Below are 22,672 nucleotides of genomic sequence, written 5' to 3' on the forward strand. Positions count from 1 at the left end.
AGAAATTACTGGCGGAGCCTCTCTCTCTCTCTCTCTCTCTCTCTCTCTCTCTCTCTCTCTCTCTCTCTCTCTCTCTCTCTCTCTCTCTCTCTCTCTCTATATATATATATATATATATATATATATATATATATATATATATATATATATATATATATATATATATATATATATAATCTAAATTCTGCTGTATTTGGAAAGTGGCAGTTTTGCATAATATTTGGAATAATTACATATGTACGATAATTTTACCAGAAGTACAATAATTTCAACCTGTGTAGTACGGTAATATGGCCAAAACAATCTGGCAACGCTGCTGACGACTACGAGACTATGGGACGGGGACTCAGGTAGCGGACGGACTGGTCGCAGACAAGAACGAGACCTGTTGTTCACCCGTATGGTGAGACTTGTCTCGTAAGGAAAGCAATACATCTGGCACTTTCAGGTTTTTATTTTGTTATTCAAATTTATATAAGAAATTTTGCATTACCTGATATTGATAACATTAATTTTTACTCAAATTATTGTATATTTCATAAAAATATCGTACGAATTCCCAAATTATCGTATTATCGTATGTGTCCCATTGTACATCGTACACGGGCAAGAATTATGGTACTTGTACAATAATTATCGTACGTCTGGCAACGCTGGACTCAAAGGTCTAGTGCCTCTTCCAGATGGACTTCTGTGAGTATCTGTATCTGAGTTCTGGTAAAAAAAAATATCAGTCGGTCATTAAGTATATTTTGTTTATGATGTTCCATATTCCTGATTTCTCGTTATCCATTAATAACCACAGAGGACACAATAAAATTGAGCATGACAATCCACAGGATAACCAATACTACAGGGAATTGTTGGTTCATTATAAGATTCAGCAGGATGTCTTCGCACCTCGCTGCCCCCAAGACGAAGCATGGCATTCATGAGCTTATCGTGGTGCGCAAGCAGAGTATGAGATAACAAGGTATTTTCTTATTACCAGGCCGCTACGCGTGTCTAAGCAAGCAAGAAAATAACGCCAACAATATGACGGAGTTCAGCTCGAACAGGCTTCAAGTCCAAACCAGTCACTTGTTCACGTCGCCTCACTCTTGCGTCCTTCGCTACGCACCCACGTCTTTCCCATGACCCGTCTTTCTTAAGTACATTTACATTGTAAACAGCCTGCCCCTCTGCAACACAATTCCCTCACTCACGAAGTGTCAGTCTGCCTCACTACGTACTGGAAGCGGTAGGGCGAGACCGGAACCCATCTGGCAGGAACGCGAGCGCCTTCCATCCCTACCATGTGGCACCACCAAGCACCACAGGCTGCACAAATAGTAATTTTATCCACACCTATCCATTGTAAAAATACAAATCATGCTTGAATGAATGTATTGAATGTAGCCTTACCTTCCCTCCTAGGTGCAAGCGTCACTAGCTTTGCACCACCTTCCTACCACCTCCGTGTTATAATGGCGGTCCGTGATGATGCTGATTCTTGTCCCACTTTCCCAATAGACTCGTGAAAGTATAAATGCAATGAAACACTGGCATGAAAAGTGAATACTATAAGAGATGTAGGCACCGTGTATTCAATCCTTTTTTAAACGTTCCACTTTTAACAACGAATCTCCCTCAGAAACAGTTCAGTTGAGATTCGAACTTTTGATTGATTATCAAGTACCATTTCAAAAGAATAAAAGAAATTAACATCATAATTTTTTGTAAATTAATTTACTCTTGATTATTTAAACATTTAGCTACTCTTATCACAGTGACTAGCATTTTATTCACTAGCATGAAACATAAGTTTGCTTTCATGAACGGATGATAACCCATATCACTTTAATGCTCTTTTTATCACAAATTTGTTTTATATCTAAAAACAAATAAACAAATAAATAAAAATTCTATAAACGTGAGTTAATTCACCCATATGTTGGTTTGACAGTTTGATCCAATTAACCAACTGCACTGAAATTTTCTTACGAGTCAGTTTCAATCCATCTCGCATTATGTTCCATGGGTGCTCTTTTTTTCGAGTTACCCATTTTTAAACTACTCCGAGATACAGAACTTCTCTAAAAGCAATTCCTTCTAACTTCTCTGGGATGCTTGAGAGAAAAGATGAAATGAGGTTCTGAACAGGCAGATGGAGACCATTCCATCTGTCACTCCTTTGTGGGAGTAGTTAGATATGTACGGTATGTGCAGTACGAGATATACATACAGGTAAAATATATACAGAACCTCCAAATTATCACTGTAAGGTTATTAATGACTCAGCTAAGCACATAATTTAATAATATATGTGAATATACACTGATGTACATACCACTGACTCCAAGACTGGATGATGATGAGTTATCACTGCATAACCATGGTACATTCATTGACAACAAACACTGAGTTTTTACAATGAAGCATCACTGGTTATAATGTTATGAGACACCTTCACCACGAGAAGGAAATAATTTCAATATAACCAAAGTCCACAGAAAATCAGCTGTTCTCTTAACCAGAATGAACCCTGAATATTGTTAGAGTGCAGACAACTGAAATACACACACACAAAAAAAAAAAAAAAAATGCCTTGCTGAAGCAATTTATTTACAACTTGAACTTAAATCATTCATCACAAACTGGATCTATCATACATTTGATAAATAGCCCTTTACCAAGCCTACAGTTGAATTCAGCCTCAGACAGCTGTAACATTCTACACACCAAAGTTGTATGACATACATATGTAGTGTATGTGGCAGCTACTTGACCTGTTATGAATGTGCTATGTTGTGATGAAAATGTGTTACAAGTTGCTATTGAGTGGATCTGCAGCAGGCACGATTATTTATATCAACATTCCAGTCCACCACAACAAGGCTTTTATTTCTTAGTCTTTGTTCATTATTTTTCCTTTTTTTTTTTTTTTACCTGTGATTGTAACATGTAGGAAATTACCAATTTATAATGTAAATACAATAGCAAAAAATTCTGATACCTCACTTCCTACACCAATTAGTGCTGGATAATACAATAATGAAAATCATATCACCTTCCCTCAAGTAAATCTTAGGAAGACTTTGAAATGACTTCAAAGTAGTGTGTGTGTGTGTGTGTGTGTGTGTGTGTGTGTGTGTGTGTGTGTGTGTGTGTGTGTGTGTGTGTGTGTGTGTGTGTGTGTGTGTGTGTGTGTGTATAGTCTTTTCTGTCTTGTTGCAATAATTCACAATATCTTTTACTTTCAAGTTCTACTGAAGTTTTTAGTGTTATGACATAATCAAAGCAGGATATGTGCAGTTTTTAAAAGAATGATCAAATCAATAAATAAAAGTGTACCCAATAACTTATATCCCCTCAAACTTTCCATAACAACCAGTCTCCTAAGAAGTTAAATATTCTACAGGCACAGTGGTGCTATATCATCTGTAGCTTAATATCCATCATAATAAAATACAATGTCAGTTTACATAAACAATCAATAAAATATCAATAGAAAATAGAAAGGGAAAGAAATTGTGGATAACATATAATGTTAATCTTTCCTATTTCACATTAATTAAATATTGTATAATGTGGAATAGGAATTTAAATTTTTTCCATAATATTTCCCTACCAAATACTTCTGAGCACAACACAAGGCTCCCTACCTTCTATCAAACATCTTGCATCCTCTACCATATCACATCTTCAGATGACCAAACTGGAGTCTGTAACTTCAGAGTACACCTTGTCTGTTTAAAAGAGGGTGAAAATCTATTTTCCATACGAGAAAGCATTAAAACTAACATATGTTTATCTAATACTTGTGAGGCAATATCATAAAGTTCTGAAACTAAACCTATATAAAGGACACCAGATTCCCTGTGATACTAAGAGCATGCTCATCATTGTCTTTGGCATTTCTGGAGCTGTTTCCTGTAAATTCATCTCACAGAGCCAGACTGTCAATGGCCAGTTCTTCTGCAATATTTTGAGGTGTCTGAGAAAAGACATTCAGGAGAAACTGACTGAAATGTAACACAAGTTAAGTGTATACTATGTACACAACAAAAAAGTACCCTCTCATTGGGCTCACACAATAAGTGTTTCTCAGCCACAACAGCATGGCCATCCTTCTATACCTGTTCCACCAGCTAGATTTGGCTCTTTGTGTGACTTCTTCCTGAAGATGAAGCTGCAGCTGAAGATGCTATTTTGACATGTCGAGGAGATCCAGCATGAATCTCGGGTGCTTGGCATGCTTCAAGGATACGCATGCTTTTCATTCATGCTTTTACAGGATACGAGTAGATTTCAGCAGTGGCAATGGCACCAACAGCACTCTATCACAGCTCAAGGGGACTGTTTTGAGGGGAATGGGGCACAAACTGAAGTCAACTCAGTAATTTCCTGAAATTTCAGAACTTTTGGTACCACCTCATATGTAGGTAAATACTTTCCTGTTTATAGGCCTAATCTCAGAACTTTTGATACCATGCATGTTTATATATATATATATATATATATATATATATATATATATATATATATATATATATATATATATATATATATATATATATATATATATATATAGCTGACATCCCCCTTAAAGGTTGTGGCCAAAACAAGGCATCTACATACATACATACATACATATATTCATTTCCCTCACATTTCAGTCTCTACTCCTCGCATCAAACAGTGCTACAACAGTTGGACAATAAACTAGTCATAATCTATTCCTCCATCTGCCTATCTATACAACAGGTCTCAGAAAAGAAAGTAGTAAAGACACAACAAACAAACAAACAAACAAACAAACAAATAAACAAACAAAAACACACACACACACACACACACACACACACACACACACACACACACACACACACACACACACACACACACACACACACACACACGAATCTATTAAAATGTAAATTAACAGGCAAATGAAAATGCATGGTGAGTGGTAAGGATGGAATGAGGAACATGAGAGGTAGACAGCGCAGTGTGGCACCAGGACGACCACCCTTGCATATCAGCTGGTCTCCAGTAAACATACTATTTTGCATTCCATGCCTTTGGTTTTGCTTATTTCTAATGTTTGTTTTCCAGATGTGGTAAGCTGCAATTCAGTAGATACACAGCCAGGACAAAGGGAGTTCTGAAATAAGGCAACAGGCTGTGCAGTGTAACATCTCAATAGCAGAACACAATTCATATCTCTGCTAGACTGAAGGGAATGACAGATTAATGCACACACAATACAGTATACCATTATCATGGTGATCATTATATATATATATATATATATATATATATATATATATATATATATATATATATATATATATATATATATATATATATATATATATTATATATTATCATTGTTTATGCTATTTATTTATTAATTTACTTATTATATTACTACTTACAGTATTTTATTTTTTTTCAGGCCAAGTACCAAGTCAAATCAATATACTGAGGCACTTCAGTTTGGTACTTTAAAGGGACCTGTACTGGAAGTTGTGTAACATTAAGTCAATGTCCTATAGTATTATTCATCTGCAGGTTTGTTTGTATCTTAAATGTCATTATTCATTCCAGGTGACATGTATAACACCAAAGTCATTAGCCGTGTCTTTCAAAGAACATAAACTTTGTTTCTTCCAGTTCTCTTGCTTTTCATGTGTCTGCTTCTTAGTAGTTGCATGTCAGACATAAAATATAGTAAAGAACTTTTGTGCACTTTTTTATAATTTGTGAGTATTTAAGGTACATCAATTTCCAATGAAAACTGAGCTGGAAATAATCTAACATTTGCTATGGCAAATTAGTAAATAAATGCATCATTCTGCACACCAAAAGTGCTGCAAAGCCACTTATGAACCAAAGATGCACCAGTTTGTGATGCATGCACATTCAGAACTTACACTATTATTCATATCGTGACTTGGTACTTCCACAAAAATTTATTTCTTGCCATGGTCATCCATGACACTGCTATGGACAACAAAGCAGAGTTGGTTAATATTAAGGTTTTGATACACTTTTACCACTGTAAAATCTCACTGATTATCCACTGATTAATTTTCAAAAAGGCCACATGCAAATCCATATTCATTTACTTTCCTGAACATGGTGCTATCACCCATCATATGCCATGCACTAACACTATCACAGTAGGTTTTACAGAAAAAAATAAAATAAATAAATAAATAAATAAAATAAATTAATTAAATTTTAAAAAATTCACAAATTTCATCTTCAGAATTTTAAAAGCAAACAAACATTTCAGAAGTTCTGAAACTCTTATCACTTATAATAATATGAAAAAGTTCTTACTCTGTGTGTGAGTCCTTAGCATGTCACAAAACTCCAGTTTCTATATATGAAGTCTAAATCTCTTGCCTCCAAGCTCCCTAATCCTTATGCTGATAGTATCCTGTCTCTTCTAGCAATTAGGGTTGGTGTCCTCTACCACACCATATGCCATCTTTTGCATTCCTTTCTATATTTTATGTAAGCTAATAAACATTTACCCTTGTTCATTTTTCTTATGCTCAAAGAAATTATGAGATTCACAGGCTTGATTCTCAGAGGTGAATGTCCTTCTGTGAATAAATGGCAGATGACTTTCAGCTCTGCTCAACTACTGGCAAGTCCAGTTTTCTGGGGCACTCAGAACTGCCTAGGTGGTAGGATACACTTGACACTGAGATCCCTCAGCCCAGCCAGCCAATGAGGACTGATTGTTGATAGTGTAAGCACAACATAAATCCCTATTATCTAGACTTGCTTAGGTCACCATCATCATAATATATTTACTAGCTATCCTCCTGTAATGCAATTGGCTGCTGCCCTGTGGAATTCTATCACAGCCATCCTCTTGGGGTCAGATATAGATGGACACAAGTGTCAGGTTGAGACAGATCCACCTAAAGAGCAGCCTAATACTACAATATGATAAATGTCAGTTCATATCACTGATTCCTTGTTCTTTTTAATAAATTCCTGCAACAGAAAGACATCAACTTCTTTGCATTTACACACAAACTATGTAGCCTCATGAAGCTTAAATTTTCCACACATCCCCTCAAAGTCTCAAAATCACTTACTTTACTTGGTATTTTCAAACTGCACACTATTTTATTTTTCCAATAAAATAGAAATAAAAGAAACTTAAATGTGATTCCAAAACCATGGAAATAATTTCCAGAACAAATATACAAAGACATCAGAACATGTATGAGTTCTCAGCTTTTTGACTGTGACATTTATGACACTAAAGTAAGTTATTCTGCCATCACAAGAAAAAATCTGCACACAGCTACATATTTACAAAAGAACACAATGTCTGCTATGGGTCACACACTCTGAAACAATAAACAGTAACTTGAAACAAAATAAATAGAAATAAGAAATTAATTAAAAATTACTTAACTTGAAATTTAAAAGAAATTTATGTATACAGTTAACCCTCGATACAGCTAAGCCCAATATAACATACTGGATACCATAAATGCTTAGATCTCATTGAGCAAGCCTTGCATTTACCATACTCTTTATCATTATAAGTGGCAAAAATAAGGAGCTTTGAAGCCCCCCCCAAATAACCATCACATACTGGAAATTGATTTTTGCAAAGAGAGGCAAAAACTAGTAACGAATATTTAAATAAGTATCAACAAACAACTACCTTTACATAATGACCTGAGTTCACAAAAAGAACTCATTGTAACAACCAATGGAAAGAGCAAATTTTCAGATATTATGAACTGGCCTTCCCCATAACATTTCATTATATTGAGGGTTTACTGTACTATTTTACAATAACTATAATGATGTTTATTATAAAAAGAAACAAAAATGTATTCTAAAAGATAATTCAAGAAAGCCACGATAAAGTCTCACTAATACAGTAAGTGTAGCATGTGTATGAGTTGGATAAAATCTTGGCTAAAGATCATTTTCATTATTGTAGTCACCACATTTTAAGGTAGAAAATTATATCTCACTGTTTCTATGTTTCAAATATTAAATTTTGTACCACTCCTAAGGTAATAAAAGAAATTCCATCAGTAGAATAATGTCTTACTACATGTAAAGCTACACTTCCTGTGTCCACTAACTCAGTTTAGTCACCCATCCTTTCAAGGCTTCCATACACTTTTGGCTCCAAAAAAATGAATGTAAGGTGTACCACTAACAACATTTAATAACATTTCATGAAATGCATTCACATGTCCACAGTGTCACTCAGCATTCTATCAGTGCTAGTTAAGTGTTATAGGTTTAATTATTTCAAAGAAAACTATAACATTAATTTCGCTCTTGGTATGATATTTCTACATACATTTCAAACATATCTGAATGGGTTCTAGCTTCTAATTGAACTTGTCTTATAGCTGATGAGTATTTTCAAATTATCTTTTTGTCAAAGACAATATTGTAAAATTTATTTATGAGCCACAAACTTAATTCATGGAGAAAGCTTTTTTAAGCGGCAATATATTAAGTACCTGAGACCCATCCCAAAGAGCTTTCTGGTTTTATGTCTATAAAAAATTAAAGCAACTATTAAGAACTTTCTCTCAGTGAAAGGCAAGAACTGTATGGATTCCAAGATTTCACAGCAGTGATGTGTGTCAGTGGACACAGGAACTGCCTACAGGCTTTTACACATATGATATTGCAAGACACTAGGGTTATTATTAAATGACTTATGTCCTATGGAACAAATTCATTTTGTTTTTAAACTAAATATTGGATACCCAATCACAAATACAGTAATTCCTCCTAATCTAGGCTTATTAGGGGCTGGAAACTCTCTGCACAGTGAGAATTCTGCAAACTAAAAATAAATAGATATGGGAAAAATTATTTAAGTCTGGACTTTCAATGTCTCCATTTTTAACAACTTTCTGAACCTACCTAGGCCTTGGCCCACATCAGAGAGAGAGAGAGAGAGAGAGAGAGAGAGAGAGAGAGAGAGAGAGAGAGAGAGAGAGAGAGAGAGAGAGAGAGAGAGAGAGAGAGAGAGAGACTAATAACTAGAAACTCTCTCTCTCTCTCTCTCTCTCTCTCTCTCTCTCTCTCTCTCTCTCTCTACTGTTGTGTGTGTGTATTTACCTAGTTGTACTGTACAGGATCTGAGCAAGGCTCATTTCGTGTGTGTGTGTGTGTGTGTGTGTGTGTGTGTGTGTGTGTGTGTGTGTGTGTGTGTGTGTGTGTGTGTGTGTGTGCACTAGGGCCATGCTCTCATTGGGTTCCTCAGTCTTGCTCAACTTGGCAGCCTCAAGGTTATGAAGGGAGGAAGACAATTCACACTCTAGAAATGGGCCACTCTTGAAATATCAAGGAAAAAAAATATGATTTCATGAAGGCAGTGTATAACTGGAAAATTAAGGTTGCGCATGTCAGGAGGAATTACTGTAAACAACATACAATTTCAACATGTATAACTGTGATAATGTTTATGGTGATGATGACAATGTATGATAATGATGATAAAAATGATAATGATGATGATGATGATGATGATAATGACGATGATGATGAAAGCAGATGATGAAGATGGCAAAGATGATGAAAGCAGAACTATAACTGATGATGATGATAATGATAATTATGATGATGAATGACACATGGCAAAAGGATGCTAAAAATGATGATGATGATGATGATGATATATGGTTATAATCTTTGTAAATGTAATGATGTACACCACAGACCAGTTTTAGTATCATAAATTTCTAATCCTTTGGTGTGCACTTCTAAAGAAATGGCCAAATGTATATTCTCCCAACCAAATACCATTTTTGTGTGCACTCTGCTTACAGAAATATACATACATGAAGACACAAATATTAGGACAGCTCAAACCCTGTGTTGCTGTTGATGGCATAACGAAGTTTGTCTCTCAGAGTGCTCTTCCTCTGATAGTTTGGGAGCTTGAGGAGGTTGAAGCATGTGGATGAGGTTGGAAGTCTGTTGACCGGGTCACGTTTCCTTATTGCAAAGAACCCTCGGATGACACTTCCAATAGTATCCCCTGAGAAAATAGTTAAACTAAGTTAGTTCACTCTAGAATATGATTTTTGCATAATATCCTAGCTCCCAGAATTAAAGTGAATGAAAATATGATCAGAATTTCCCAAAAATTTATTACTTAAGAAAATAAATGAGCAAATAGAATCATCAGTTATTAACTAAACACTATTCTGGAACTGCTAGATCTCAAAGGCTCTACAGTTACATTTCATTGTCAGTTAAAAAAATTCCACTTGCCTGTATCTTCATCATCACCAACTTCAACACATCGGATAGAAAATGGAGGTTCCAAATTTGTAAATCCCAGAAGTGGTGGTTTAGAGCAACTTGTCACAAACTGGAAAAATACCAAAACATCAGATTCCTTGATATGATCATTTAAGAAAAGTATAATTTGATGAAAACAAGCAAAAAAAAAAAAAAATCAGAATGTTACAATATATGAAAGAAACTACAAGAAAAGTATATAAAAATGTCAGATATAAGCAGCCAGAATACCCAAGAAAGACAGCAAATTCTAAGAATCACCTGAAAGAAAATAAATAAATAAATAAATAAATCTTGTGATGAAATGGTTGTGTGCATCTGATTCACCTTGAGAAAAAGTGCCCGCTCTTCCTCTTTAAAGTCACGCTCAAGGATGTCCCACAGCCAGCAAACAACACGATGCTTGTCATGAAACCCTCCATAGTACAAAGTGTTTTCTCGGAGATCCTTCAAATCCACAGCCACATTATCCCCAGAAATCAAACGCTGGAACTAGTGATGAGAAAATACAATAAAATCAATTAATAAATTATACCATTCATAAAATCACTACTGCACTCCTCTGATACTCATTCCTATACTGGGGCAAGTGAACTTCCTCCAGAGACTCCTGAGGCTGTAATGACCTAAGGTCACAGAGATTACTACTACTTTATACCAAAATTCATTATCATGCAAGAACATTAATATTTCTTACCTCAGGAACTGAAAATAACGACAGCCACTCAGGATTGATGATAGATCTGAAGCCTCGAATGAAGGCCTTGGTCTGATCCCTTATCTGTACATGCATCTTGAAATGAGCCATCAAATGAATGTACACAATCTTGTTGTCGTTAGTTACTGGAATAGACTTGCCTCCCGGTCTAAGCTCATGAGTAATGATCTCACCCAGATAGTCCTCATCATAGGAAAAAGTCAAGTCCAGGTCACTTACATCTCCTTCATAATGCTGAGGAAAATAATAAAAACACTTTTAATGTTAACATGTTTTGAATTTTAAAAAAATAAATAAAATATTACATATTAGGTTTACAAACTGCCAATTACTTAATTTCAAACTTAAAACTCTCATTCAAATTCCAATGCTAAGCAAAACATCAAGATGTATTGGAGTACCTACTCAGCACGTGTGAAAATTCCTTCACTACAAAGATAGATAGATATATATATATATATATATATATATATATATATATATATATATATATATATATATATATATATATATATATATACACATATATACTTGTAAAAGAAAACTTCACCCTACCTTTATGTAGGTCAATGACTTATACAATTCAGGATCTAATGAAGGCAGCTCATCTATGGAGGAGTAGAGAGATGACTGCTGTTCTCCTAGTACTTGACTAAGGAAGAACGAAGCAAATGGGCAGTCAACAACAATGGACTGAAATCAATGAAAAAGAAAAATCATCAGCATAAGCAAGACTCTCATCCAGTATCTTCTATGCTACATTATGCAATCTTGCAAATTTGCTTATTTCACTCAAGATTATACTATGTCCTGACTTCTTTATATCACTACCTTGTACAGAACACTATGATAAAAAAAAAAAAATCTCATGAAAGCATTACTTTCTGAAATGAGCAACACTAATATTACTACAAAATACTGCAAAAAAATATGTGTACCACAATAAAGTTAGTATAGCAAAACATTACATTTGACAAACCTCATAAACTGCCTTCCCTAACATTCCACCAACAAATTCAAAAAGCTGCAAATGATTCTCTGTCATGAAGGAAGTTGGTGATGGGTAGAGCCGCTCTTCACTTGTCAGGCGAAATAAATTCAGAGATGGATCAAACACCCTCTTAAGTGTCTCTTCAAGGAACTCTGGAATAAAATTGATCAGCATCAGTAAATTAAAGTGGTAATTGGGTGACATTCAGAAAACAACTGATGAATGTTATGTTGAGATACAATCTACCTCCAAAATTAATGTTGGCTAGAGGTCAGAGATCTAAAATATGTGGCGAGAATCACACCACACAACACTGACAGATTAAGATAGTATAGTAAAGGAATAAAGTTATCAATATTAAAGTATAGGCATAGCTTCCAATGCTACTAAATATTGGAAGAAAAGCTTGGATATCTTGTGGACAATGGAGACAAATAACTGATGGTGATGTACCAGTAGCAGCTAATGGCCTCACCTTTGAAAACACCATCCTGATCAATGCCAGCCTCATCCAAGCCGTGCTCATTGATGAACCGAACTCTAATCATGCCCTTCAAAGCCAGTGGGGAAAGAGAGGCCAGCTGCTGATAACCATTTTCAACAAGGCGAGACCTGCAATACCATGTGAGCCTTATTATTTATATTTTCTCCTTTTGTCAGAGATACATGGACCACAAAAAGATATATAAAGTTTTGATAATGATTTAGAGTCCACAAAATAATAGTATACACACACACACATGCAACGCACACATGCACACACACACACACATACACACACACACATGCTTTATTTATATATATATATATATATATATATATATATATATATATATATATATATATATATATATATATATATATATATATATATATATATATATATATATATATATATATATATATATATATGCATACAGTATTGTATATCAAAGTAGTTTACAATATCTTCATTTAAAGTATATTCATTGCCTCTACTTAAGAAAGTAAGTAACAAAATTTAAGTATTATTCGAATCTGAATGTGTGACTGTATAGGTCGACCATCACTAATCTGGCACTAATTTCAATATGCATAACAGTCAATTTCCCAAGTTGCCACACCAACCTGCCTCAGCTGATGTTTGTTGAAAAGATGATAAAATGTATTAAAAGTTTTTTTAACACAGAGTTAGGAAAAACAGACTGAGGAAGCAGTGTAGTAGTGAAACAGAAGTAGTAATAGAATAACAGAAGCAAGGAGTGGATGACCTAAGAAGCATTAAAAAACAAAACAGGTCACAAGAAGAAGCTACTTGCTGCATAAACAACTGGCATCACTTCCAAACACAGGGAAGCCGTTCCAATTTGTTTTTCTCCATTTGTTATTATACATGCTCAGTTTTAGCTCAAGCCATGGCTCCAGTGAATAAAGGAAATGCTTCTTGTTGTGTAAAGTGCTAACACTGTACATTATCCATAAAAGATAAGGTTGAACTGAAAAAAACTTGACAGCAGTGTCTGTATGAAGCTTGTGTGAATTATACAGCACTGGTTTTTCAATAGTTTATAACAAAGAAACATAAAGAGAAGTCATGCAGCTTCTTTGCTAACAGTACTGGCTGCACTGATGCTGGTGGTATAAGCCAGAAATGAAGTATCAGTGTCGGTATCACCAGAAAAAGTGGTATTAGTACAGCCTCACTTATTAATCATTTATGGGGTATAATAAAAGTATGATGAGGTGGTTAACTGTTGGGTTAAGTGTATTCTAACCTCACCTCTCTGTAATCCACCAAAATCATCCTACAGGTGCCAATAATGCTAGATTAGTGTTTGGTGACCTGTATTCAAATCACACAATTTTTTTAAACATGCAAATTAATCCTTACAAACACAAGTGGAAGATATTTCATCAGCCATTTCACCTCACCTGTGTACAGTGATCAGAGTTGAATGCGGTGAAGCACAAGCAGCATCACTTAACCCCAGTTTGGCCTTGTTATTAGCGACATACTTTTTGAATAGCAAGACTCGCTCAGTGTGAGGGATGATGTGTGGCATCTTCTGTATCAGTACCTATAAAACAAAGCAATCTTGACTCTAAACCATAACTGCACATCCATTAAATTCATGAGTTCCAAATTTAAAAAATCAACAATAAATGCCAGTCAGAGAAAATACTGTTCAATAAAATGAGCAACACAAATATTATCCAATCTTACTCTCTATTCCTGGTGTTCTATACCTTAACATAGAATGTGATTGTGAGATAACAGATCCTACATGATGTTTCACAATACATCAAATGCCTGCTGTTAATCTATATTCAGTTTAAAGTAAGTAACTTTTAACAAATTCATTAAATTCACAAATCATCAGTTAATTGTATTCCTTCCATCCCTCCTATTCAAAACACCCATAAAAAGTTGTTCTGATTACCTCTAAGTCTTCTAAATTTTCATCTCCAAAAATTCAATCACTAAGAACATTAGTCTTATGAATCTACAATACCTGAGCTTGAGCATCTCCTTGCTCCAAGTCTGACATGAATGTTGATATCCGCACTTCTTTGATAAGCCAGTGAGTGTCAGGAACATAGTTTCTCCGTGAATTTCTCTTGTACAGGAGAAGTAAAAGTGTATGCAAGGAAACAAAGAGGGGACTTCCTTGCACATTACGTACATCTATTAATCCATTGTGGATCATCTGCTGAGTACAAAAAACAAATCATAAGAGGAGGTTCAAGGTACACATATTAAGATAACCTATGATGAACATGCAATAAAAATGTACACTGAGCTCTTTTAGTAAGAAGGGATTTTTACAAAATTGCATAAAATTTACATATCACAGTAAAAATCACATGTCTCAAAAGATATACATATGACCACAACAGAAGAAACCCCACTTCCTTGTGTCCAAGCACTTTATTACACAATTCTATCCACACACTTTCACTCTCTTTTCATGAGATACATCACTCAATCCTACGATTTCTAGAGCCAATATCACTTTTCACTTAACTAACACCACAATATAAGTTTATCCAAGAAGATCTTATATACTAAAAGGCATCAAATTCACCATCTTTATGAACTTGATTGTTGACTTACATAAATCTACATCACAAAGCTTGTGGAATGACATCTGACAAGAAATCCTTTTATAAGTACATAAGTGTATTGCAGGTAATACAAGATAAAATAAAAATGCTAGCAATTGATGAGAAAATAAATTAAAGCTAATCAAAATTAAAAGGAATACTACCATACCTTATATGTAAAATTGTTAAGGAATGATGCCATTATGGCATAATCATGGAGAGAAAATGGTTTTTGCTGCTCATACATCTCCAGGTCATCCAGGACTCTGTAAATAGCAACAGCTATATGATATGCATCTATTCATCTTCACTTCATCAATAGTATATAAGAAGATACAGGAGGTACAAATTACTGATTTCCTCCCTGAATGTGTGACAGAATGCTAAAAATATATTACTAATGGTGAAAGCTGAATAAAATAATGAATGTGAGAGTACTAACATTATTACTAATGATGAAAGTTGAATAAGATAACAGATTTTACAATAAGATGTGAAAGTGAGAATATTTTTGTTTTAATGATATTGAAAATTATATTGAAGTCTCTTAAAGTATTAAATGAAAAAAGAATAAATAGAAGTAATGATGACAACTTATGCCTGTACTATATGCTGGGTGAAATGGACACCTACGTGACAAGGAGAGTGGTGGCATCACAAAACAGCATGAGCATGTGGAATTCTGGTGCTGTAGCCTTGGTTGATGCTGAGAGAAGATCCAAAAAACTTTTGAGCCCACAGTTAGGCCCCAACGACTGGAACACTTGCCAAAGTTGTGACACCATCTCGCTTTTGTAGCACAAACCTGAGTACAAAATTTTTGCTAATCATTTAAATCATTAACCTTTACATGAATGGAGTGGTGAGAGAGCTGAAAATAGGCAAGCATGAAGCAGCAAGTACAAAGAATGCAAAATACAGACACAGTTGTTGACAGTGACACTAGTTTCTCTTAATAAGATGCACCTTGAAGGGAGGTTATCTGATAGTGCAAAAGCAGCTCAAATGTAAACCTTTTCTTGAAAAGCTAAGGATCATCTCATATAACCAGTTACCTTAATAGAGATAGAAAAAAACAAAATAAAAGTAAAATTAATAAATGAGTAATAGAAATATATAAAACTTGCCAGTGAGGATATCCATTTTCAACTGTGAGAGAGTGGTGATGGCAGAGTAGTACATGGAGCAAACCATTGCCACAGTTGACACCTCACGGGAACCAAGCTTGCGACTGCCACCGCCTCTCAGTCCCCCCGAGCCAACAGAGGTGCCAGAGGTGAGTCTGCGATCCAGTGCTCTCCTCACAATATTAGAGGACACATAGGACCCAATACTGGCTAAAGATGAAGCTGTCGAGGATGATGTAATTCCTGAAGTGTTTGATTCACTTGGTGATGGCTCCTGTAGAAATAGTTTTATTTCATGAATGTAAAGTTGGTTCCTAAAGATTTTTTTAAAAATAATGTTCATTTTTCAAATTTCACCTATGATAGACTAAAAATCCCATGTAACCTATTGAAAAAAAATAAATAAATAAGAAGAAGAATCAAAGCATATTCTGGCAGTTCCCTCATAATAGGATTGCAATAACAATTTCCTGATAAGAAGGTGTAAATGTGAACCTTTTCTTGAAAAGCTAGTCTTACTTAGTGTCTTACTTAAAGAAAATATAAAAAAAAAACATTTATATGCAAAAACTTTGACATAACTGACCTGTTCAACAATCATATTGGTGAGGGCAGAAAACATTACTTTGAGCACAACTCCAGACCAAAGAAGCTGCAGCTGTGACTTGACTAAAGCCATGGGTTCATTGAGGTGGTGGTCAAGGGGCCGAGAGAACCAGCCCAACACTGGGTGCCACTGGGTTAGGTTGCTACTCTGCTTGGTTGTCACATACTCTCCACACTTTTCCAGCAGACGCTTCACTACAAACTGATTCAAAGAGATAAATGTAAGGATGACTCATGTACATTTTAATCAGGTGCATAAAGGGGGCTGTAAAAGGAATGCAGGAAATCAATAACTGCTACCAAAAAATAAATACATATACAAATAAATATGTGAAATGGGAAATAAAATACAAAATTCTTATAAATAAACATATAAATCTATGAAATGAAAAGCAGAATGCAAAATTCTTATATTTTTTTATCTTTCTTTATTCTTCTCCACTGTCTCATATTTCTTTGTTCATCTGTCTCCAGTGCAGTCTTTTTCTCTCTTTTTATGAAGCTCACCTAATTTTCTTCCAAGATCTTCATCCGCATTCCTTTGATTACCTTCCACATCATGTTGTAAGATTCCTTGGAGAAATGAATGAATATAATATGAACTACTGATATAAAGGACATAAATAAAATTTTGATACTTACATTAAATTCAGGAAAAGCTAATCTTGGTAGTGCTCTGTCACTCTCTTTGTGAGCAAGATGGACAAGGTTTGCCAGGAGACAGAGTGCATAGGATCCTTCCAGTGTATTGAAGATGATGCGTAAATTTTGTTCTGTTTGTACAAATTGAACAACTTTTTCAAATATTTCATTAGTCTGCAACATTTGTAGTGCCTGTAATAAAGAGATATTTTAAGTTTTACAACAATTAGGGTTGGGGAAAACAATTATTTAATAAAAAGATGGATTTCTTTAATTCTAATATTTTCAAAATCTTAACAAATTATGTAACAATAATAAGAAAAAACTTAATGCCCTGATCTCCTACAATGAGATATAAATATTAATGTGAGGCATTACTAAAATATGTAAACACCTCAAATGAACAAGAACATTTCAGGTTTTCCTAACCTAACCCTGGTCAAAATACAGTACACACCTTCAATCATTATATACAAACTTGTCTGTATCCAAATATATAGCATGAAGGAAGCAGCAAGGAACTATAAATACAAGGTTTCACACCAGAATTATATGGTTTTCATCTCACTGAGTCCCTACAACACATGTATACACACCTCAGGTGCTAAAGCATCCAGGTGGTGGATGAGAGCTGGAACACTTAATACATGTATGGTCATGAGAGAAAGGAGTTTATCTGAGTAGCTGGCAGCCATGAGGGGACGTAGGGCCAATGTTATTATGGTAGTGATAGCTGGACCTCGCAGGGCTGCCTTTCCTCTGCACAAACCACGGACAAGAACGTGCTGCAAAAGAAGTCATGTCCTTTGAATATCCTACACATACTCACAGCTACTAAGCTAAGCTAAGATGAGCTTCCTAAAATTATTATTATTTTTTTTTTTTATAACACTTACACTCTATTTTCTTCTGGCATGGACCAAGGGGATGGTAAATAAAACTTCTGATGTAAGCTGACTGACAATTACTCAACTGTTTAAGTTTCTGTGATTATAATATGTGATATTCTAATGTTCTACAATTTATATTTGTCCACTACAAGTTAAGTAAAACCAGATTGTTACCAAATGATGAATATTAAAAAATCTGAATATTTAAAGGTATTACATTACAAAGAATGCATAATGAGCTTGGTATAATTACCTTTAAAGTACTGTAAAGGCCTCTAGATACTAAATCTCCCATTACATTTTCAGTGAGCTTGTTGAGTGATGGTTTCAGTGGCTCAAAACTCTGCACTCGTAAAATCTTCCATGTGCTGGTGCCAGTGAATGTGAGGAGCAGATGCAAATACAGTGAGAGCAGGCGATTCTCCTTTGATATTTCAGGTTGTAGCTCTTCCAAAATTCCACAACAAGCAAATAAAATCTGTGAAAGGTAGCAGAATTTACAAAAATCATAACTTCACTAAAAACAATCTCAATTCTGATCTGATAGAAAATTTGTGATCAAAATTTACTTGGAGAGTTGAGCAGTATTTGAATTATGAACATTCTCAGTTACTTAAAGGAAAACACAAAATTTCCTATGATTTATAAACTATCGATAAAAGGAAATGTCATCTGTACATGGGGATGAGGTCACTTTCACCTACTTCCACTTCAAACTTGCCCCTCAAACTTTTATTTTTCAATCTGATATAGAGTTACTACATGCACAGTGTCATTTATAGATATCATCCAAAATTTGCCCCTCTGTAATTAAAATAACAATAATTTTGATAAGTAACGAATTTCTTGATAGAGTAATCTTTTCTATACACAAGACACAAAATGGCATGAATTACCAAATCTGATAAAATTTTATGTCATTTTCCTTGACCTCAAGACCTGAAAGGATAACCTCTGCCTCAGCCCTCTGTCTGCCACAGTCTACTCACATCTTTTATTTGATGGATCCACTGCAGTGTTAAATCCTTATTCATTCCACAGGACACATAAGTTAGCTTTATATTATCACTGTCCATACTTGCCAGCAAGTACCTGGAGAGTGCAGCAAAAGAATCATATAAGCATATGGAAATTCTTTAGTTTTGAAATACATGTACATTTCTGTTTAACACTGAAAACAAAATCAGAAAATTGTGTTAGGTTTGCACAGTAAGCCCACATGAATGTCAGAGATGGTGTTGTTTATCATGAAATTCTGAAAAGACCATTTAATAATATATAGAAATAAGAATTGCAATTACCTCGTAAGGATTTCAAATCTCTTTCCATCTGTTTTCAATCTAAATATTTTGATGAATTCTGTGATTCTGTGAAAAGCATCTAAGGCTGGTGGTAAAACAGCTGTCTGATCCTGAGCCATGGGCTCTGTGCCAAACAGCTGGTCAAATTTTTCCCTGAAATGTTTGAAGAGGTTTTCATAATTAGTAAAATATTAACCATAATTCATTGATAAGAAATTTGCTACACATTTTTAACTCTTGAGAGAAAAAAAAAAAAAAGAAAGAAAAAAATCCACCAAATAACAATAATCCATGGAAGCTGCATTCTACAATGATCAAAATATTTTTTTTTATAGCTTTACTACAAAATTAATTTACAAAAGTGTCTTTAAGAAGAAATCCACTTGTATGAGAGAAAGTGCACATCACTGTATATGCAGCGGGTTTATACAATGTTATAAAAGCCTCGCTTATTTCATTTGGAAAAAAAAAACATAACATCACAACAACTACGTGTGAAATCCTTCAAGCAGATCATACTGTAAGTTGTCATAATCACAAACATTCTCACCGAGTCTTTCTTTTGTATGCTGCCCGAACCAGCCAGCTGCGAACTGCAGCTTGCAATTTAGTGGCAGCTTCATCCCTTCTTCGTTCAGCTGCTCGCTCCTCTCTTGCTTCCCTTGTTGCCTCCAGAAATGCACCTCGGTTTGATTCATTTGTCCCAAACATTGCTACAAACTGAAATCTGTAACACAAGTCAATTACAGTTCCATGGTTTTCTGCAAACCATCGAATCACAGTACATAAAGACATAGTGAACATAGCACAGTAGAAAAACAAAATATATAAGGGCAGTGATTATTCAATTGTTCATACCAAATGGGTTCTAACACTGATATTTAATCAGCACTCATGCCAACTGGCTGATTATGATGACACCATGCACCGTTAGGTACTTTCTGTGCTTAAAGTTTACTCACAGATATATATCAGAGGATATTGTGTTGCAAAAGCTAGAGTAGTGCTGGTGCTCTTTACTTAGGCACTATAACTATAATGTGTGGTACAATTATAGTAGCTTGAAACTGAGTGACCTGTCTGGCTGGATGGCTAGGAAACAACCTGCACTGAACCACTGATGTCCTGAGGGCAAGAGAGTTTTTCATTCACTACTAGTACGCCACTTCTCCCCAAAAGGAAACTGTGCCCTCACAAAACAATAATGATAAAGCAATAATTATGCAAGTTTAAAAAATAACAAACAACAGTGAACAGTAAGATGGTAGAGGTGAGAGGTGTTGTCAAAGCAAATGTTTCAGTGAATGGAAGCTGTGGCAGTCACGTGTGGAGTGGAGTTGGGGAAGAGGATTAATTTAACAGGTCAATAGGTGCAAGAAAAGGTGGCCATTTCACAGATTCTTAGCCCTCTACAGACTTGGAAAGGGAAAGGCCCCAGATGCTCAGGTCAACTAGGTATAGTCTTCACAAACCTGAAAAGAATAAGTCTCACTATTCCACATACTGCATCACCTGCCTGGTGCAGCTCAACTCATGATTAGGAGGAAGAAAGAAATTTTGGAAGAGAGAGAGAGAGAGAGAGAGAGAGAGAGAGAGAGAGAGAGAGAGAGAGAGAGAGAGAGAGAGAGAGAGAGAGAGAGAGAGAGAGAGAGAGAGAGAGAGAGAGAGAGGGTTGGGATTCATTTCAGGGGTTAATACGTGGAAGAGAGTGAATTTCTTTCAAGTTGGGTCTCTGCAGCAAATACCACAGTAGACTGCAGGAAGTTGATGTGCACTGCAGTGACAAAGCAGGGTGGTGTGGATGACCCATGTGACACCTTCAGAGTAATTTATGACAGTTACATTGACTCACAGTTAACACAGTTGATAAGATCTTCCTGTGCCTCTTGTAAAGATGCTTAAGTATTGGCAAGAACAACTATAATGTATGAGGCACCACAAAGAGAGCAGAAAAGCCTGATCTCACTGGTGTTACAAGATATATCACCAAATGTGTGTTGTGAAGACCAAAGTAATGGTATGATACAGAGAACAGTAGCATGCAACATGGTGGCCAGCCTAAGCAGGCCACCTGGGGATACAATAATGACCATGAATAGACCACTGTTTCTGTACCTACATCACCAGTTGTGGCAGGAACATTTAATTCCTCTACTTCCCAAAGAGTGGTGTGATAACTTCATACTCTATGCTAGCATTCTTAACATCAGTACACACTTCATAGTAGTATCATAAACGCATAAAAAAAAAGATACAATTAACGGAAAACAACAACAACAAAAAAAACACAGAAAGTGCAGGATACTAAGAAAATTTTATAGCACTTTACACTAAACACATCAAAATAAGGAAATGAATTCGTACCTTCTTCACTAGGGCAGTGATGGAGGCCACACAATTTGAGGTCACAGGCCTGCTAGTGACAGGGGCAGGGCAGGCAGGGCCCCATCAAGGCACCACAACATTCTCTGCACTAAACTGGCACCAGATTCGCCACATTTCATTCAATCGTCCAGCAGTTTCCAAACGATCTTTTCTGCACCTCACTCGTCCTCCTCACACAGATGCTGGTCAGTGGTGAACAACGCAGTGCACAAGCCGCAATATGCAGGAATGAAAGACGAGGGAATGATCACGCACTTCACTTTGTTTACGTGCAGCGGTGGTAACGCCCCGGAGGAGGGAGCACTGGGTCTGTCATTAGTAAGGTGCTGCGATCCTGTCAGGCTGTCATTACTGTCTGCATCGGTAGCTTTAGGGAGATTACGGAAATAACCTTAGCCTACTTATTTCAAGATGGTGATTATTCATTTATGGGTAAAAACTTAATGCTTTCTCAAATTGTAATCAACACAACGATGGGATCAGTGTAATAAATAAAATTAATTAATGTAAACTTAACCAAATTTTAAATAACCTCTCCCTTGTATGAAAATGTTAATGTTACTATCTTCAATGTTATCCGTTATTACTGTGTAAGGGCACTTTCACACGGGCGGCTTGGTCGA

General features: G+C 35.5%; 1 protein-coding gene and 2 long non-coding RNA genes across 4 annotated transcripts in view; 1 reads left to right on the forward strand and 2 right to left on the reverse strand.

Moving 5' to 3' along the window:
• LOC135106338 (uncharacterized) overlaps positions 1-1,523 on the reverse strand; it is a 3,557-nt gene extending 2,034 nt beyond the window's left edge. The window contains exon 1 of the long non-coding RNA XR_010271268.1: positions 1,405-1,523. This is a non-coding gene — a long non-coding RNA (uncharacterized LOC135106338). The remainder of the gene's footprint in view (positions 1-1,404) is intronic.
• Positions 1-8,069, forward strand: part of LOC135106339 (uncharacterized) — an 11,910-nt gene extending 3,841 nt beyond the window's left edge. Inside the window, exon 2 of the long non-coding RNA XR_010271269.1 lies at positions 5,441-8,069. This is a non-coding gene — a long non-coding RNA (uncharacterized LOC135106339). The remainder of the gene's footprint in view (positions 1-5,440) is intronic.
• Positions 8,070-9,155: 1,086 nt separating this feature from the next.
• Positions 9,156-22,328, reverse strand: LOC135106336 (ubiquitin-protein ligase E3B-like). Of its 2 annotated transcripts, none has more exons than XM_064015255.1 (20): positions 22,029-22,328; positions 20,215-20,391; positions 19,665-19,817; positions 19,353-19,455; positions 18,617-18,841; positions 18,070-18,258; positions 17,474-17,665; positions 16,812-17,033; positions 16,226-16,499; positions 15,732-15,903; positions 15,268-15,364; positions 14,507-14,701; positions 13,926-14,071; positions 12,490-12,626; positions 12,003-12,166; positions 11,579-11,716; positions 11,003-11,257; positions 10,633-10,797; positions 10,276-10,375; positions 9,156-10,039 (listed from the first exon to the last, which is right to left on the reverse strand). In XM_064015255.1, exons 2-20 carry the CDS (start codon positions 20,373-20,375, stop codon positions 9,855-9,857), a joined length of 3,273 nt encoding a protein of 1,090 aa, XP_063871325.1. In that variant the 5' UTR covers positions 20,376-20,391; positions 22,029-22,328; the 3' UTR covers positions 9,156-9,854. The 2 variants fall into 2 exon arrangements, with proteins under 2 accessions (XP_063871325.1, XP_063871324.1); XM_064015254.1 differs by having other exon boundaries at positions 14,507-14,704.
• Between the last annotated feature and the right edge of the window lie 344 nt (positions 22,329-22,672).

This window comes from Scylla paramamosain, chromosome 13 (assembly GCF_035594125.1).
Source record: "Scylla paramamosain isolate STU-SP2022 chromosome 13, ASM3559412v1, whole genome shotgun sequence".
In the NCBI taxonomy this organism is placed as follows: Eukaryota; Metazoa; Arthropoda; class Malacostraca; order Decapoda; family Portunidae; genus Scylla; species Scylla paramamosain.

Bases quoted from the DNA above. Each gene is read 5' to 3' on its own strand.
- LOC135106336 (XM_064015254.1), bottom strand. From the start codon at position 20,375: ATGTTTGGGACAAATGAATCAAACCGAGGTGCATTTCTGGAGGCAACA. The intron at 19,818-20,214 runs GTGAGAATGTTT...CAAACATTTCAG, and splicing joins GCATACAAAAGAAAGACTCG to GGAAAAATTTGACCAGCTGT. The intron at 19,456-19,664 runs GTAATTGCAATT...TGCACTCTCCAG, and splicing joins AGATTTGAAATCCTTACGAG to GTACTTGCTGGCAAGTATGG.